At 41.6% G+C, this 17,929-nt stretch overlaps 1 protein-coding gene across 4 annotated transcripts; it reads right to left on the bottom strand.

Annotated features, from left to right (window-relative positions):
* Positions 1 to 342: 342 nt before the first annotated feature.
* Positions 343 to 17,909, bottom strand: FYTTD1 (forty-two-three domain containing 1). 4 transcript variants are annotated; one of them, XM_061452233.1, is made up of 9 exons: positions 17,891 to 17,909; positions 9,870 to 10,001; positions 6,653 to 6,798; positions 5,748 to 5,860; positions 4,799 to 4,895; positions 3,690 to 3,751; positions 2,741 to 2,815; positions 1,842 to 1,968; positions 343 to 735 (listed from the first exon to the last, which is right to left on the bottom strand). In XM_061452233.1, the coding sequence occupies exons 2-9, from the start codon at positions 9,946 to 9,948 to the stop codon at positions 640 to 642; spliced, it is 795 nt and encodes a 264-aa protein (XP_061308217.1). In that variant the 5' UTR covers positions 9,949 to 10,001; positions 17,891 to 17,909; the 3' UTR covers positions 343 to 639. The 4 variants fall into 4 exon arrangements, with proteins under 4 accessions (XP_061308217.1, XP_061308216.1, XP_061308214.1 ...); XM_061452232.1 differs by lacking the exon at positions 17,891 to 17,909 and adding an exon at positions 13,990 to 14,122; XM_061452230.1 differs by lacking the exon at positions 17,891 to 17,909 and adding an exon at positions 13,126 to 13,332 and having other exon boundaries at positions 343 to 731.
* Positions 17,910 to 17,929: the final 20 nt, after the last annotated feature.

Below are 17,929 nucleotides of genomic sequence, written 5' to 3'. Positions count from 1 at the left end.
AAGGAAAAAACCTGAACTTCAAAACCACAAAGAAATCCAACCAATGCTCCCATAAAAAAATGCCACTACATCACTACCGAAGTATTCATGGACTGAGGCTCTGTGCCAAACTGCAGCCCACAGGGAAGTTTATAAGCAGTCCCTAAAAAACCCTAAAATGGGGTTTGCAATGAAACATACAACCTTTCTTGTGACAGAGGGGTCAAAGAATAGACACTGAGCACTCCTAAATAAAAAAAAAAACCAAAACCAAAAAGAAAATCCAAACAAAAACAACAACAAGAAAAAAAACCCACCACAACCCAAATCAAACAAATAAACAAAAAACAAAAACAAAACAAAAAACTTTTAAGATTTTTGTATTTTGGTTACAAGAACCAAAATCAGTGTTTGTTGTCAGCTGGGCCACAGAATCCTTTCCAGCCAGGTGATGGTGCCACTCCAGCAGATCAGTTTCCCCACTTTCCCCCTCTCAGGACATCATGTCTTTTACTATTCAAAGTAATAAAGAGAGAAAACTCTTGCCACCATCTCAGCATGAAGTCCAGAGAATTTCAGTGATGTGTGCTGTATACTTCTGCCCACTTCTATCTCCATTTCTTAGGTAGGTGGGATCAGTGCTCAAGTCCATCTGTCAGGTTAGCCCACTGTTACAAAACGGCTCCCTTTGTTCTGAGACAGTGCTGTTCTTTGTTCCTTCAGGATCCCAAAACGTTCATTCAACGTCATCCCTGTCTGAGAAATAAAATAATTTAACTATAGTCTTAAAAAACATTAGGTTAATTTAATCAAAGTATGAGAGGCAACAATATTTTTTTCCACTCATTCTGTATCATCACACGATTTCTTAATAGCCTCACTTGGATAAAAAAATGGTTTGATTTGATTTCATCATTTCCCCACACCATTTAAAAATCAGATTGGACTATACATCAAGAGCTAGCATTTCTCATTTCTCAGAATTCACTAAAACCACATGGTACACAATGTCAAGACAATGTCTGCTCAAAATACTGCAAGTTAAATTGAGGACAGACAGACTGAAAGCGGGAACTTCCACTAAACTAATTTTCCCCACATAGTTTCCATGCAACTTCAACAAATGCAGCAATTTAACTACGTTAATGCAGGGCTGCTTTCCAGTCCATCCATCTGATACAGTAGACTGGAGTCTAGTCCAAAAGTTCAATTAATGTTACAGTATACTAGTAGGCCTTTTTTACCATACTGCTTATTTATGGAAGGAAAAAATCCAGCTTGATGCCCTGAGCCCATGTATTTTTCTACAGCTGGCAAGAAGGAGCCAATTACAAAAGCAGCATCTAACGGTCACCCTGTAAGAATTCTTTCAATGATAGAAGCAAGATTTCTGCACCAAATCATCTGTCGTCATGAAACTTGTGAAAAATTGTCCATCTTTAAGCGTTTACATCATTACATTTGATTTTTTTCCCCTAGATGCATAGCAAAAGTTGCTTTATAAATTCAGCTGCTGGGGTTCTATGCAGGTTACACAACTGAAAACAACTCATCCCTGAATTATGCACAGTTGCTGATTCAAGCACTGCGGGAACACAAGAAGGCTTTTAGAAATATTCAACATTTTAAATCCCATTTAAAACATGTGAGCACGCAAGACATGAACTAGACGAACAGGAACAGTGAGTTTAGTTACTTGTATGAAGTTACATAGCAAGTTAGTGAAAGAACTGGAAGTGGAAACAAGTAGTCACTAGTTCCCTCTTCCTGTCACTAGTGAGTCTAGGTGGAAAGTGCCTGGCTCACTGGCTTTCATCTGTCTTGAAACTGTTTCCACAGTTAAGCAATGAAAATGCATTTACCTGTTTTCCAACACTATTAATATCAAACTGCAATGGAACCCCTTTGGGAATCTTCTTCTCTTCAGATTGGTCTCTCTTCATCAGAAATGGTGGCACAGGAGTACGAGTTAATCGCAATTTTGGGGAACTGTGAAAGAAGAATGGTACAAAGGACAGAGTGAATATATGTTTTATGTAGTAAAACCTTAATGCTGATATATGTATGAATTTTTCGTCAAGCCATTCGATCTGAGTAGCTGAATAGCTGAAAGGTACAAATTCAAGAAGGTAAAAGTTCATGCAGAACTATAAAAAGGTACCATTTGTTACTGTAATCAGATAGCGAGTGTCATGACAGGAAGTAATCTTTTACCTCTCACTCCTTCTGACAAACACATAATTTGGAGTTAAGGATTCCCGTAAATACAAAAAAATTAAAATGCTACTAATGCAAAAGGCTACTTTAAAATAAAACACCTCATGAAACAACAGTACCATCAACTTCCTAAAGACAAAGACAGTAATGCTTTCCTTAAGCACAATTCCAGAACTATTTTTATGAATCACAGAGGAACTATTACCATCACTCATCAACTAGATGCTCATTCCTTTTCACACAAAACAGCTGCAATACAATCTAATTGGGAAGAGACAGACAAGGTGAAAATTTACCAGCCCGCCACTCTTTGACTCTATACACAACATCAAGCTCCTAACTGGGATACGTCTTGTGAAATCCAGCTGTGATATTATTCAAACAGTGTTCAGAAACACTCAGAGGGGTGCCAGACTTAAAGTCTTCTCAAGAAGCTGTGACCTTGAGGTCATCTGAAATACTACCTGCAAGGAACTTGCTGAATGGCCCAGACCAGCAATTTTGGTTAAGCTAAAAACATTTCAGAACTTTTTTGAAAACTCACATTGGGGTTATGATGGCTCCTGGGTTGTCAATAGACACAGTCAGAATCCCTCCAGTTGTGGTAGAAGTTCGCCATCTAGATGGAAAACACAGAAGTCACTTACAAAAAAATACAGAAATTTAAGTCAGAATATCTTTAAATGCGTATCCAAAACACTGGGCTAGTAAAGAACGTGCAAGCTTTCAAAATATAGGGCAGTGCAAAGACCACATGCAGTCGAACAATCTACAAGAAGTTTGGCTATTGATTCTTTTATCTTTCACACTCTCTAAACCTATTCAGGTGAGTGCTACATTACACACTGGCGTACACTAGGTGTACTAGAACTGCAGCACTGACTGAAATGTTGTGTTGTTGTTTTTTTTAAAAAAATATTCAATTTCCTTGTCACAGATGGGACTAAAATGGTGCTCACAGCAAATCAAACAGGTGACAGATTCAGGTCTGTGGCATACACTGCTTACTCAGCCTGTTGTGTTACCAATAAAGTTGTGAAGAGCCTAGCAAGCATGGAACAATATGGGAAGAATATGTGTGGGGAGAGTTGAGTGTCCACCTGTGACCTGCTTTGTTTATTTCCAAACTGTTTCATAGGCTTATATGTGTACTCAATAAAATGGAAATTACATTAAGAGATCAGGAGAACACTAACATTTGATTTTTTATTTCCAGTCTATGCAGTATTCACAACTGGTAGACTACTCTGATCCTCTGAAGCTCCCTCTTTCCCCTTTATTCCTGCAAATGTCTTAAGCAAAACCAAACTCCTCCTGGTTAAATTAGAATATAATTTAGGAAATAACTGAGAATAGGGGAAGGATCACTGTCACTCAGTTGATATGCATACAGGGTAAAAGAAAAACCATTCAATTATCATAACCCGGAAGGCAGAGCTAAAATGAGACTCATACCAGTAACTAAACTGAAGTTTTACAAATTACATACTTACTGACGAGTTCTCTTTACTATCTGATTATCAAGATCATCTGTTGACTGCACTTGGGCTTGTACCTGAAAACACATCAACAGACACTGGATTTGAATACTGTTTCGACTCCTATTTTAGCAGCTGGAAATAGAGAAGTTCAAAACCAGAAGTTTAAAACCATTTGTACACTCTGGACAAAAACAGCTGCATTTTACAGGGACTTTAAAGACCTACCCTATCTATCCTAAAAAATAACTATCCTATTACCCTTGCAAGACACTGGAAAGAACTTAAGAACACAATGATTTTATACAAAACTGTTAATGACAGTAACTTCACCAATAAAAAGATGGAAACATTTTGGAAGACTATGTCAGCAAACATATGCTGTATCAAGATACACCAAAACCTTACGAGGCCAGTGAGAAAAACCTGGTTAGCTCCTAATCTGATCAATGTTAACATACATAATATCCAATACACACTCACAGCTGTTTTAAAGGACTTTTGTTTTATTTTTCTTCCTCCTGACCCTGTCTGCAATTCTACAATCTGTGTGGCTGGAATACAGCAGCTACTTACAGTCACAACAATGGCAGATACAGAATGAGGGCAAACTGAAAACACCACTTATCATTCACTGCACACTCTGTTCTCTTGATCTTATTCAAAATAACTAAAAAAAAAATAAAAAATCCTTAAGTAACTAACAACTCAAACAACAAAAATAAATAACCTCATGTAACTAATCCTCCCCCAACCATAATCAGATTCTAAAATATGCTTCTCCTATATTCACCTGAAAGCAACTTTTGAAAGCTGCAAAGTGCTAACATTGACCTTTTAAAAGGAAAAATTAATACTCTGCAACCATCCTCAAACACTAATGAGTTCCATGGCCCTCTGAACAATCCAGCTACACTGGAACAGGAAGCAATACTCAGTAGATTACAGTAACTAAAGGCAACAAGTACACTTCCCTAGAAGAACCAGTAGCTATTTCCTAATCCACCTGAAGTTTCTACTCTGATCTAACATTCAAAGTTAGTTCATTAATACCAGTGTTATAGGTTAGCTTAGAACCTGTGGCACTTTTTTTTGTTAGCGTCATTTTCAGTGATTTTTATTACCTTCAGGCCCCTTCTAAACAGGAAAGTTGCTTGACGAGTCTCTTTCTGCTGATTTAGTTTGTTTCCAATTCTGGCAAAAGCTGACAACGCATTATTCCTGTAATTTTTATTAAAATATAGTTATTAAAGGCTCCACAGGTAACATCTTGGAGCAACTACAGTGTATGAGAGGAAAGTGCCCAATACAACCTTAAGGACACCTGCAATGCTGCCTCTTTGAGGCAGAACATTTCAATTGCAGTAAGCTCCGCCTCGATCAGGAACAAAACACAGTACTCATACAGGGGAAAAAAATACTCCTGCTGCACAGAAGCCTAGTACTATTATGTCATAGGACAGTATGGTTATTAGTTCAGTTTTGTACTTCACTCGGTATCCTCCAGCACTTTAAACATTGCTGATTAGATGAAAACCAAGAAGCAACTTGATTTGTATAAAGAAAGTTTGTTAAGAGTTTCCACAATAAAGTCACTCGGTGAAAATTTTCATCATGGACACCAGTTAAAATGCAGTTTATAACAGACATGTTAATTCCAGCACAAGCAAAAAATGCAATAGGTTCTATGAAACTGAAGATGGCATCAGCTTCCACAAAGGTATTTTCTTTAGGAAGTTCACTAAACCATGGCTATCACTTCAAAGCTACTAAAATCCGTACTGGCCATTTCAGTATAGGCTGCCTATGACTTAAATGAAGGCAGTATGCTAGGTGCTCACAAACACAGGCATTCCTGAGTGTTTTACATGGTAATAAAATATCTGGCTTTGTATTGGGATGCTGTTTGTTCCATGCTTGGCTTCTAGATTTGTAGAACTTCACATACATGGCAGTCTTGACCGTATTACTACTGCTGGTATCTACCATCTTCTCTTTGACTCACTCCTATCAAGCAAGACTCCCTATGGGAAGTTGGCAAGGAGAGTTCAGAAAGCAGACTTGGTATTTTACCTTCTGTTTAGCAGGGCATGCCTCCTTAGGGCTGGAGCTTGTTTTCTCTGCATTTCAGATTGTCTCCGCAGGTTTGTTTTCTTTTTCAAAACTGGGTAATACCGCTGTGCATTCTTAAAAACCAACAAATATATATAGCATGCATGTACTGCATACACACAAACACTTCTCCTTCAATTCCCATTTACAAACTGCATATAGAATACATTTAGCCTATCCTACCTTTTGCAGCCTAGTACAATTTGAAAACAACTTCTACACTTTCATGAATTCTATATTCCACTCATTACCGGGGGGGGGTGGTGGTGTGTGTGAGGGGGGAATCAACACAAAACCCCCAAAGCTCGGCAGTTACTTTTTAATTCCTGTATTTCCCCGAACTGACAAAGTACACACTTCACACATCTTTAAAAATGTTTTTTCTTCACAAATGCAAAAGCAGTCCCTGTTCTACAATATTGAATGAGATGGAGCAGGCACCAATGCACTGGAGGAGTGCAGAAGAGGCAGCCTACGGATGGAGTGACGTATTTTGCAAAAGCTTCCATTTTTGTAACAGGCACATGCTTAACACCTGCATTTTGGTTGAATCACTGCAATGCAAAGGCAAGAAATCCTATTAAGTAAGCTTTTCTCATAAAAATACAGTAACTACCTCCATACTTGCACAATATACATCTGTACTTCAACTTTAATGACTTCCAACCTAGTTTAGAGTTAAAAGTTTCAAACCTAGTCATTAACCACTCCCTTTAAAACAAGCAAGAACTCAGCTAACACATTCGTAATTTAAAAAAATTTGCACCAGATTGTCTCCATTTTCTATTCAGTAGCACTCTTCTGAAGACACTATGCTTCGTGTTTTAATCTGTTCTTAAATAAACCACTAGAACTGCATTAATTACCTTCTCACTAAGTGGCTGCCTGTTCAGAGGACTAATTCCTTTGCGTGAACCCATTGCTTTCTTGGCTGCCAAGCCAGTTACAACTCCGTAAGAACGCTTCTTCCCTGCTATCTTCTTTCTGCGTCCCAAACGATTTATACCATAACCTGCAACAAATATGGAGAGTTCAACAATCCTTATTGAAAGAAAAAGCTTATTGCTTTACAATGCTACACCGGCAATGGAAGTTATTTGGCTGCACACTTGAAGCCCTTAGAGCAGAAGCTATCATTACACTCAAAGACAATTTGGTCATTCAGTTATTCTAGCAGGTTTGGCCCAAGCTCTAGCACAAGAATAATCAGCTTCTCATACAGATCCTAGTGTTGCTTTAGTTCATTTCATTAATTTCTGCTGAAAATCTGTTATTTGACATGCCTACAGGGATGACTTAGTCATTCTGACATAGAAAAATACCAAAATACTAAAAAATGGAATTTCATTAAGCGCTGAATAACACAAAAGCAAACCAAAACAAAACCCCAGCTGCCTACCCATTTAGCAAACTTTAAATTACCAGTTCAATTTAAAAGGGAAAAAAAAGGCAACTTCAAAGCTTATTTATTTACATCAGTGGTTCCCAAGACATGACTTTAAAAAAAAAGAACATAGCAATTGGCCCACAAAACCATACTAAGCAGCATATGAATGACATCACATTTAAAGTGTTTTCAATCAGAAGTCTGCACAGCAGTTCAGATAAAACTGAGAATTAAACCAGCCTTTGAATATAAAAGGCTTGTAAGTTTGAGGTCTGCAGTATAAACACCTCAAATCTCCAGTTACAAGGCTTTGGTTAACCCTGTCTGGAGCCATTTAACTTCACATTATGAATACAGACCATGCTTTAGTTTTATCCCCAAGTATCATCCCCCCTAAAACCTCAGACCTCGAGAAAGTAAGACTAAGGTGTCAGCTTAACAGCAACAGACACATCTCGATTTGACATATCTGACTTCATAGCATCAATAATAAATCTGTGTTTCTCCATGAGACATGAGCTGTCACATGAGGTTAGCCATCGATCAGAACCCAGCTTTGATAAGTCTGCCATGGTGAAGCTGCTATGTACCTGCATTTTGTGGGTGGTTAGCAAATGCTTTTCAAATAGAAAAGCAGAGAAACAGGGTTACTTTGGCTAAAAAGGACCTTATAAGCTCTCTGGACCAAACTCTGCTCAAATGAATGACAACCTCTAAGTTAGCTCAGGCTGCACAGGTTTTGTGCACTTGCATTTTCTGTATCACCAATGACAACCTTTATTTATATGAACAATGTTCCCCTCTCTGTTTCTTCCACCAAAAGCTGAAAAGACTCCCAGCTCAAGTTCCTCGCTTCTTTCCAGAGAGTTTGGCAGATGATTCTAAAACCACAAGGAATTGAATGCTGCTGATCATCTGTGGTTTCCGTTGCTATCCACAAACAACACAGGATTTGCTACTTATCAGAATAGCTTCCATGGCAATGGAGCAGCAACAAATCTATTGGTCATAAGCTACTAATAACTAAACTGCTCAGAAGAACTATTCAATTACACCTTCTGCTCAAAAAACAATATAAAAGAGGTTTGCTTTCAAATGAAAATGTGTGGAGCTGTACAAGGGAGAGAAGTTAAAGCTGAAGAAGTTAAAGAAGTTCACAATGTTTCAGCATGTCATGAATCTGGCAATTTAAAGAAAAAAAAAGAAAAAAAAAAAAAAAAAAGAAAAAAAGAGTCATCTTTTTCCTAGAAAAAGGGCAGGCAAGGGCAGGCTAGGAGAGAAGGTCCCAAGAGAGAAAAGTAACTGCCAAGACAGTTGTATTTAGTTTAGTATCTGCAGCTCAAGTTCCTCCTAAAATTCCAAATTCTGTTACTTGCTTCTTTTGTGACCCTTCAGATCACAATTGCTTTTAACAACTGCAGCCATAAATAGAAGCCTCCACATTTGATAATCTGCAACTTAAATTCACTTACACGCTTCACCTACACAAGTAATTTTACACTCAGGCTGACAGATGCAAAATATTTTCCTGCAGTCACCAATCTACTGAAGACGCACAAGTAACACTGCCATGTTGGCCTGTATAAAACCCAAACTTCCTCTGAGCCCTGATCAACACAACACTGCACTGATCCCCAAAGATATTTGGGTCTAAGATGCTAGCAACAAGCTGTTGCTTCAACAAACATTAAGCAAGACAACGATAAAATGGGGATCACTGAATACACCAGACAGATGTGTTATTTGTTTTAAATGAATGTTACTGAACAAGAAATTACATATATTAAACACTTAATTAGCCCGTATTGAGGTGGTCAGCTTTCTGATTAGACAGTACTCTTCCATATTTTGATAATCCAGAGCTAAACAGATACTTTGAAATATTAAATATAAGCAAAACCAGTTTATACTTCAAGCAAGTTCTGGACATGTCTGGACTAAAACCTGGGAATCATCTGAGGATATGACTTCTGTTTATCTGTTACTCAGGGAATCTACAGTAAAGCTATTATTGTGCGCTTTGCCTCTTCTCACTCCCTGCCTATTTGTATTTCTATATTCCATTGTAAAAACACTGGCTTAAGAAGGCTGACAAGGCTCTTCTTCTCCATCCCAAACTCTTAACAAAGCCAATTCAGACAGTCTACACTACACATTTATGCATCCCAGACCCAGTGTTACAGTCTGCAGTAACAGGTGTTTTAGGGAGACCTGCTAAGAGAATTCTTCTTAGCAAATATAAATATGCTGGCTCTGTTGCACAAGGCTCTGTTGCACAAAGCTCTGAGCTCTGGCAAGTCCTCCGTATTTCCTAATATGAAGGCATTGGCATAAGCACTCTTTCTATTCATTTCTGAGAAAGGACAAGTATCAACACCATTTCCAAAATTAAAATAAATAAATAAATTACTAAAAAAAAAAAAAAAAAAAAAAAAAAAAAAAGCAAGCCAATCCTTCCTCAAGTCAGAGTCCCTCAAGCACTTCAGTTCCCTTTGGGCCAAACATGTCAATGACTTTCTCACACTGAACCAAAAACCAAACATAAATGGATCACAAAGAAGTCAATTATAATAAAAATTGCATATAATAGTATTTGAAAGACACCTGAATTGACCAGGGCAATCCCCACATTTCATTAGGTTACATTTCACCTCAAAAAACAAATTGTGCATCTAGATCATGTTTGGCATACACACCTTTCTGCTGTTGGGTTCCCCACTTCGAGCCTGGTGCCCTGAACTGTCGAGTTTGATTCTGCTGAAGCCCTCTTTTCATTTTGGGAGAATATTGCTTTCTCTCTTCTTTCTTGTTCAGTTTAATTATATCATCTGTAAGAAGAAAATAAAAAATTTATGTCCTGCAGACACATTCCAGTTCTGAAGAAAAAACCCTCACAGCTTGGAGTCACGGGAAACAGGCCAGTTAATCCTGCAAAGCCAGCGCATACAAGTTACGGTTCCAGAAACATTATCACCAGAAAACACCCAATCCCTGTTAGTTTTATTATAAGACTTGCTTTATAATATAATGACCTAGCAAAAGAGAAGTGGTTGCATACCTCCAGAAAATCCAGGCTTGAAAGATGATGGGATTCAGCCCATCATTAAATTTTAAACTGAATGACTCCATTAGTTTTTGTATACCTTTAAAGAAAAGATAATTCCATCTCACACCGAGACTTTGAAGAGTCCATACAGTCAGTTCAAGCCTTAGTTCTTCCACATAAAGTTAGTTAAGAAAAACCACATAAGAGAGAACTGAGCCTATCAGTTATCTTCCTATGTTCACCGAGGTTAAGATGAAGGGAAAAAAAGCAAGCAAGATTTCTCCCTCCCCAGGTTATCTGCAATGCAAAGCAATCATCAACCTACTGTCCAGGGAAACAATGTTGAACAAATTATTAATCTGTTTCAGAATAAGTGTAAGATAATATACAGATGAAAAGTGAACAGCAGGTCTGTCAAGTGCAAATCATGCCACACCAATTGGATTTTCTTCACTGATCTGGTAGGAGATAAGAGTAAAGCAACAGATGTAGCATGCTTCTATTTGATTGTTAGCTTGTTCACAGAAATACCATAAAGGAAGATGTCAATTACATTTATTGCATCTAGATCATGGGAGCAGCACAACTGATAAACATATTGTTTTAACAGGGAGCTACCACAAACATGTGGAAATGCTTTTCTGAGCCAGGGAGAGATGGGAACAGGGTTACTGTGTTTAACAGAGTTCAAATGGACTTGGACAGGGTAAAACAGATCACAACATAATTATCCAATGGTTTCTATCCTGCTGAAGTAAAGCTAAGAGGAAATGAGCTTACTTTGCTGCAAAAATGACTGAATGTTCAGAAGAGTCCTAGCAGGACAAGGAATACCAATACAGGTCACTCAGGGTTTGATTGCTACAAAATCTTTTTTACCAAACGGACCATCCAAGCAGCAAGGATTACCAATCTACCCTCTTTATATGACAAAGGAAACCAAAGCCACTTCAAAATGGCAGAAACTGTCACTGCCAACAGCAGTACTCAACCAGGAGCTTTAGCCAAACACAGCACCATTAATAAAGTGATGTTAAATAAAAACTAAAACTTCCAAAACTGTTAGAGCAGAGAATGTACCTGAGATACAAAACCTCCACGTTCAGAGAGCATGGATCCTTGCTTCAGCTTCTCTGTTCCATCTTAAATGCCTTTTTTGCAAGTTAGCTATTGCTGCACACAGGGTTGTAATTTTTTTTTAAACTTTAGAACTTAAGTTTCAGCTACTCTCTTATTTGGGAAAACGAAGGATACCTGAGAAATGTATCAAACTGGAAGATTAGCTTCAGATGAGTTGCACATAACACATTCCCAACAAAACAGGTTTAATCTTTACTGCTACATGAGAAAATACTCAATGTTACACCTAGATTTTAAGATTAATGTGACATTTTCTTATTCTGTATCACAGAGAGGTGGGACAGCCTCTCATCTTTCCTTACACAAGCCCACGCAGCTTTGACCTGCGGAAAGTGGTGATGGATGTCACAGTTCTCATGCAAGCTACCCTTGCATCTGAACAAGTGAAGGGACATACCCACTCACAACAAAACATCACCATGACACCACAACAGTCTGTTGTGATCTGCTATTAATCAGTGTCCAGGACACATAGCAGTAGCTAACCAAAAGGTTAACCTGGCCAAGAAACATTAGAACATATGAAAACATAACCAGCCACTCAGAGTCAGTAACTCTGTTAATCTTGGTAACTTTGAAAATACAGACTCAATGTGCTACAAGTAAAACTAGATTTATGTGAATACTGTAATGCTACTCCAGTCAGAAAAACTCAAAACATCACTTCACAAGTCATCTCTATTGCCAAAGCAAAGAATTGCACTGGGTTCTCTACAGAAGAAAAAATTATACAAAACTTATTTTAAGCTGGTTCACAAATGCTAAGTCTACCATTAACAATGTTCACACCATGATTTTTCTGTTTGAAGTGAGTCTCCTGGGAGTATCCACCACCCAACACACTCCAGTAGCATCATGGAACAGTCTTGTAGCGTATAAAAATAAGTTTTCTTTTTTTTTTAATAAAACTACACTGGAACAAGTACTCCAGGAACACACCAAATATGTCCCCAGCTGTTAAGGGAACTCAGTGCACAAGACCAGACTAGAACTGTTCTGAGATCCCTCTCTGAAATACATATAGTGAGAATGTCAGTTTCTCAGACACAGCTCTGCAGATCCCTAAGGAGGTTGTGCCACTTCCTAGCACACACAACCAATGGGAGGACAGAAGAGAAAGGAGTATATTGTCACAGGAAACTACGTGGTAGACACGACATCACGCTTGATCTGACTGGTAAAGTACTGCAAAGGAGTTACAAAGGAGAGCTGCCATTACCGACTTCCAAACCTGAGAAGAAGGAGTCACAGCCAGCTGAGCGGCAACAAAACCACCCCACCCCTGCAATTATGAACGCTAGGTGAGGTCCTGGAACGCTCCCCAGGGGCCACCCAGCAAAGGGCCCAAGCACCGCAGGGCCTGGCTGGTGCCTAACGCACGCAGCACCCCGGGTATTAGGCCTGCTCCGGACACCCAGACGGAACAAAGGGGACTCAACCCGCCAAACCCCGCGCCACCATAGCCAGTGACAGCAACTCCCAGCCCAGAGCCCTGGGAGCTCTGCTGCTCCCTGGGACACAGCCGGGCCTCGCCTCCCGTCCCCGCCACGATGGGTCCCCGAAACAACCTCGCACTCCACCCCTCGCCTCGCTGTAACTGTGGTGTGGTCCTGCGCCCCCGCCCGACTTGGCTCCAGCCACCTCCCTTTGGTCCCACCCCCGCCGGTAACCGACAGAGCCCGTCGGTTTGTGCCGCCCAACCCGGCCGGGGCGGTCGGTTCAGCCCGCGCCCCTCCCCTCTCTCCCCACAGCAGCGCTCTCCTCACCGAGCGACATGTCGATCTTCTCTAGGCTGTCGCTGCTGCCCTTCCGGCCGCCCGCCGCAGCCGAGGACCCGGGAAGCGGCGCCACAGCCCCGAACCCACTCATGGCTGCCCGCAGGACCACTGCTGCCTCCCCTTACCGCCTCGGCAGAGCGCTCTACGCATGCGCAGGGTGCGGCCACGCATGCGCCCTTCCCACCCAGGCACCGGTAGTTCACGCGTGCGCAGTAACCTCCCCTCCGCCCAGAGAGCAGACGCCTGCGCCGGGGAGAAGAGCTGCTTCCCCCATTTCAACCCCTCTTGCCGGGAACTGGCGTGCCGCCCCCTGCCGGCCGGGAGGAGCAGTTACAGGGGAAGAAGATCCGGGCGGGCCGGGCCTCAGACCCCCGCCGCGCCCTTGGAGCTGCCAGCGTCGGCAGCCCGCCCTGCGACTGTCGAGGTGACACTGGCCGCAGGACGGATGGTCCGGAGGCCGCTTGAGAGAGGGCTTCCCCAGGGACAGCGGGTGTCCTTGGGATAGGCGAGCGCCCCCCTGCCGCAGCGGGGTCCGGGGACGCCGGAAGGCTGGTGTCGGGGTGGGTTTGGTCCGACCGGGACCCAGGGCAGATGTGCCACAGTTCGTAAAATCACGGGCTGGCCTAGAGCAGGGGAAGGTGCTCAGCCAAGTAGCTGAGCACAAGATGCCTTCACCTCCCATCCCACTGCAACTAAGAGAAATACCCTCAGCAGTAAACAGCAAAACCAACACAGTCCAGTTTCTAGTAGAATTATGTTTTCAAATGGCAGGGTTCAAAACATGTTCCCATTTCAAAACATCATGTAAGGCGTAAAATTACTACTTAAGCCTAGAACAGCACGGCTACTGACCTTTCGTTTTCTTTGGGTTCTTTTCAGGGTTATCTTCTCCCACATTTGGTCAGAATCACGATTCAGAAACTCAGAAAAATTAACTACTTGGTATTTTTTAGCAATGAATTTAGTGAAGCCTTTCCTTCCTCCCCTATATATATGCACTGTGCCTACATATAGGCACTGTTGTTGCTGGGTCAACAGCACACACATAGCTAGTGGTCAGTTGGCAGCTGCTGAATGAGCTGCAACAGGGCTGAGTTCTACCTCTTTTACACAGTGGCTCCTTCCTCCTGCAACGCTATCTTTGCTAAAGCATTGGATGGCAATTAGCTTTGCAATCTCTACATCTTGCTCATAGCTGGTTGAAATTGGGCAGTGGGTTCCAGAGATAGTAAAGGAAAGAGCAGGTGTGCAAACCACATGATTGCAGAGACTGCCTTTGGAAGCCAGACAGTAAATGGTGAGAATAGGATCTGTACCCATTTCCCCCACCTGCAGTAGTCACCTGGCATCTCTGCCTGCATCTCCTCGAGTTTTCATCCTGGAGCTGTGCTGAGGCTGCCATTCAAAAGCTGATTGCCTTTGCCCTTCAGCTGGTTTTGCAACATGACCGAAGGACAGCTTGTTTTAGGGCTTGACTAACTGCCTCCAGTGCTGCAACTCCAGGGACTATATTGCAAATACCCTTGGACAGGAATAAATATTTCCATACGCATGACTCAGTGCAACAGGGACACTCCTGCATTTCATTAACTGCCCATGTACTTCACATGCTCATTTGACAGAACAAATACTCTGCGGCAAATCCGAGTACCCACAAGCAGCTCCCTGTGTGTGCAGTCTCTGGCACAGCTCTGTCCCATGCTCAGAGGCATCTGTGCCTAAATACCTAAATAATACTAATACCTAATACCTAGTATAAGTACCTAATAATACTAAATGGAGGGCTTTGCTCCTGACTGCAGAAACGGACATCCTTCTTGGAGTTCCATCAAGAAAAGTGAGAATGAGAAGAGAGCTGAGGTTTTCTGGCCACCGCCCTGTGCTGTGCAACACTGTTGACAAAGCTTTGCTCTCTCTGCTTATGCTCTTTATGCATCTCTTCCCTTTTAAAACAATGCTAATAACAGCTCTGGATGCTCCTCTTGCTGCTTTCTACTACGTAGAAGTGAATGTCTCAGTTACTGTCACATGGCATCTTCAGCTCTTGAGACTGATCTTCAGCTAGTGAGAGATTTTCTCTTTCGAGCAAGAGCAGCTCGTGACCACAGTGCTGGAGGCACCCTGTTTTCTTCTTTATGTTCTCCATGTGCAGCATAAGTTCAGACATGGAGTCCTGGAGCCACAGATTTGGTAATTTATGCATTTTCCTCCAGATGACAAGTGGGATTTGATGACAAGTGATTGATGACAAGTGGGACTTAAGGTTCTTAAAGTCAGGCCTCATTTGTAAAGCAAAGATGCTATCACCAGATTACCAATAAATACTAATAATAGAGCTGTCACAAGAGGTATTATTTTAAAAACATCAAATCAAATTCCTGTAATGCTGTAGGGTACAGCTCCATCTGGTGACTGTGTCACACTGATCAGCAAATGCTCTGTTTACCCAAAACAAATATGCTAACTGCAAAGGTGGCAGATGCTGCCTGCCCTCGTGACAGGTGGAAATCAGACAAAATCCAGATTGTACCATATCCATGGTTCCCATTTATTACCCAGACAGGACACCAGCTGTCTGCTTCTCAGCACAACAGAAAAAAACACAGAAGTTCTGATCCTGAAGAGTGTCTTCTTCTGTATTGAAAATGGCTGAAATGCTGTGGGGATCATGGTGACAACTGTACAGACATCAGCTCTAGATTTTCTTCCTGGCTCTCAGGACTGTGTCAGCATCCAGCCAAGCAACAAAGATTCCATGTGGCACTGACAGTTATTGTCTCCTCAGAAAAATGAGACTTCATGACTTGGCTGCCCAGTAACCCCTGTTGTTATGATACATCTTGGGGGAATTGCAGACCAGATGTTACCTGCTGTACATCCTGGCTAAAATTCTTAGGAGGAAGCCATAAAATTACCAAGCAGAAACCATGCCCAAAGAATCAGATACTAAATGCACATGTAGATTTAAAGCCAGAGGGGACTGTCTAGTCCAATCTGTATGTCCTCAGCTGTGGAACACCTGCATTGATCCCAGTCTCTGCTTCCCTAGAGGCATGGGCATTACCCCTCTGAAAAACAGCTTCTCATTCCTCACATGAAATTGTCTAGCAACTACCATTAACTTCCAGGCCTGCCTTCCCTGTGAAGTTCTTTTGATGAGTAAAGAAATTACATTGAGTTGATAACTGACTTCATGTCACCCAAATCTTCTCTGAACAGCAGTCAGGTCTGCGAGATTCCAGATTTTGCTACTGTTTAGCAAAAGGATATATACATGCTTTCCTACATTTACAACTGTTGACCTCTATAGGCACTCCTCAAATTTTATACTGGAAGGTGACTCTTCAGTTGAACCTCAGCACAGTCCCAGAAGCTTACACATCCATGTGTGACTACAAGCTCTTGGTGACTGGGCTTATTCTTGACAGAATTATTTCTTATATGCTCTCTAAATTGACAAAGGTATGGACAATAGTTAAGTGAGCAGTGTCTGTAAGTAACTTGCAAAACAGTAATGAAGCAGGGGAAGAGATTTTCCTGAAGAAAGAGAATTTGAAAATTGCTGTTAAGCAATATCCATGCTACCTCTAACTTGTGGAGCCAGAAGAATCTTGTAATTCCTGATTTAGGAGCTAAATGAGATCTGTCAGCAGCTTCGTCTACATGCTCCACTTCACCAGGCATGATCATCTAACAATGATCCCAATAGTCTTGACGACTTGATTTCCTCCACTATTTTTACTGTGAGAGTTAATGCATAGCCCAGTGCCCTGACACCAGACATGGCACATACAGCCAGTGCTTTCCACCCGTCCAATCAGTGCATGAAAACTTCTGCACAATGGACAACCAGCTGGAAGCTGTTGTTCCACACCTGTACACAGTTACTATGGCTGGGGAGTCCTAGGCTCTTAATTAAGCACCTTCTGAAAAAACAAACAAACAAAAAAACCCACTAGTTTTTGTTATTTTTTTCTGTTACTGCTTTTAGAATAGCAGTGTAGAGCCCTATTCTCCCAGACGCTGCTGAAGTCCTGTACCGGTAAAATACAGAGAAAATGTCAGGTGAGGTGGGTTGTCTTCATGTATGCAGCATCAGTGAGCAGCACATATTTGTTAGAAGTAACAGATATAGGATGCTTCTACTGTACTAATGACTACCTTTGGTTTCTGAGGCATCAGATGTACCTGGAGACATATCTGGGTTTTGTCTCCTATAATAATTTGTTAGTGACTGTTCTCAGACTACTGGTGGCAACATCATTTTTATCTTTTCCAAGTTTCATGTCAATCTTCCTTGAGGAAAGTACATATAATTCTGCAGTATTTTTCACATACACTTTACTGTGGATGATAGAACAGAAACCCCTGTTTGTCTCCACATGTGCATGAGCTGTCTCTCAGGGACACCTTGCCTGTTTGTTTTTCTCAGCATCACAATTTCCTCAGCACCTCTGATGCAGGATTTGTCAAGCGGTTACCACAGCACTCACTGTGGTGCAGCTACACCCCAGTGCAAACGCTTTACTCGGAGGGCTGTCAATAACCCGACTGGCAACTCAACATTTCACGCTGACACAGCGAATCGCTACAGGGACCTAGAGCAGCCATAGACTCACCCTGGGGTGAGTTATAGACACAGGTGAGAACCTGCATCTACAGGGGTGGAGGACGCCGGCGGCCCGGCCCGCCCCGCTCAGCGCCAGCGGCCGTGCCTGACGGGAACCCATAGTGCCCACTGCTCCCTTCTCACCGAGTCATGCAGGGCGCTGGCTCATGGGGGCATGCTGTC

The sequence above is a fragment of the Pezoporus flaviventris genome, unplaced genomic scaffold (genome assembly GCF_033815535.1).
Source record: "Pezoporus flaviventris isolate CSIRO_AGI_PZ_B2104156 unplaced genomic scaffold, CSIRO_AGI_Pfla_v1 ptg000013l, whole genome shotgun sequence".
Classification (NCBI taxonomy): Eukaryota; Metazoa; Chordata; class Aves; order Psittaciformes; family Psittacidae; genus Pezoporus; species Pezoporus flaviventris.
The sequence above is the reverse complement of the archived record's forward strand: the minus strand, read 5'-3'. Positions and strand labels throughout refer to the sequence as shown.

What these genes read in the sequence shown, in the direction of transcription:
- FYTTD1 (XM_061452229.1), bottom strand. Translation starts at nt 13,228, where the DNA reads ATGAGTGGGTTCGGGGCTGTGGCGCCGCTTCCCGGGTCCTCGGCTGCG. An exon ending in GAAGATCGACATGTCGCTCG is followed by an intron (nt 10,002 to 13,125) that starts GTGAGGAGAGCG and finishes TTCTTCTTACAG; the next exon opens with ATGATATAATTAAACTGAAC. An exon ending in TTAATAGTGTTGGAAAACAG is followed by an intron (nt 736 to 1,841) that starts GTAAATGCATTT and finishes TTTATTTCTCAG; the next exon opens with ACAGGGATGACGTTGAATGA.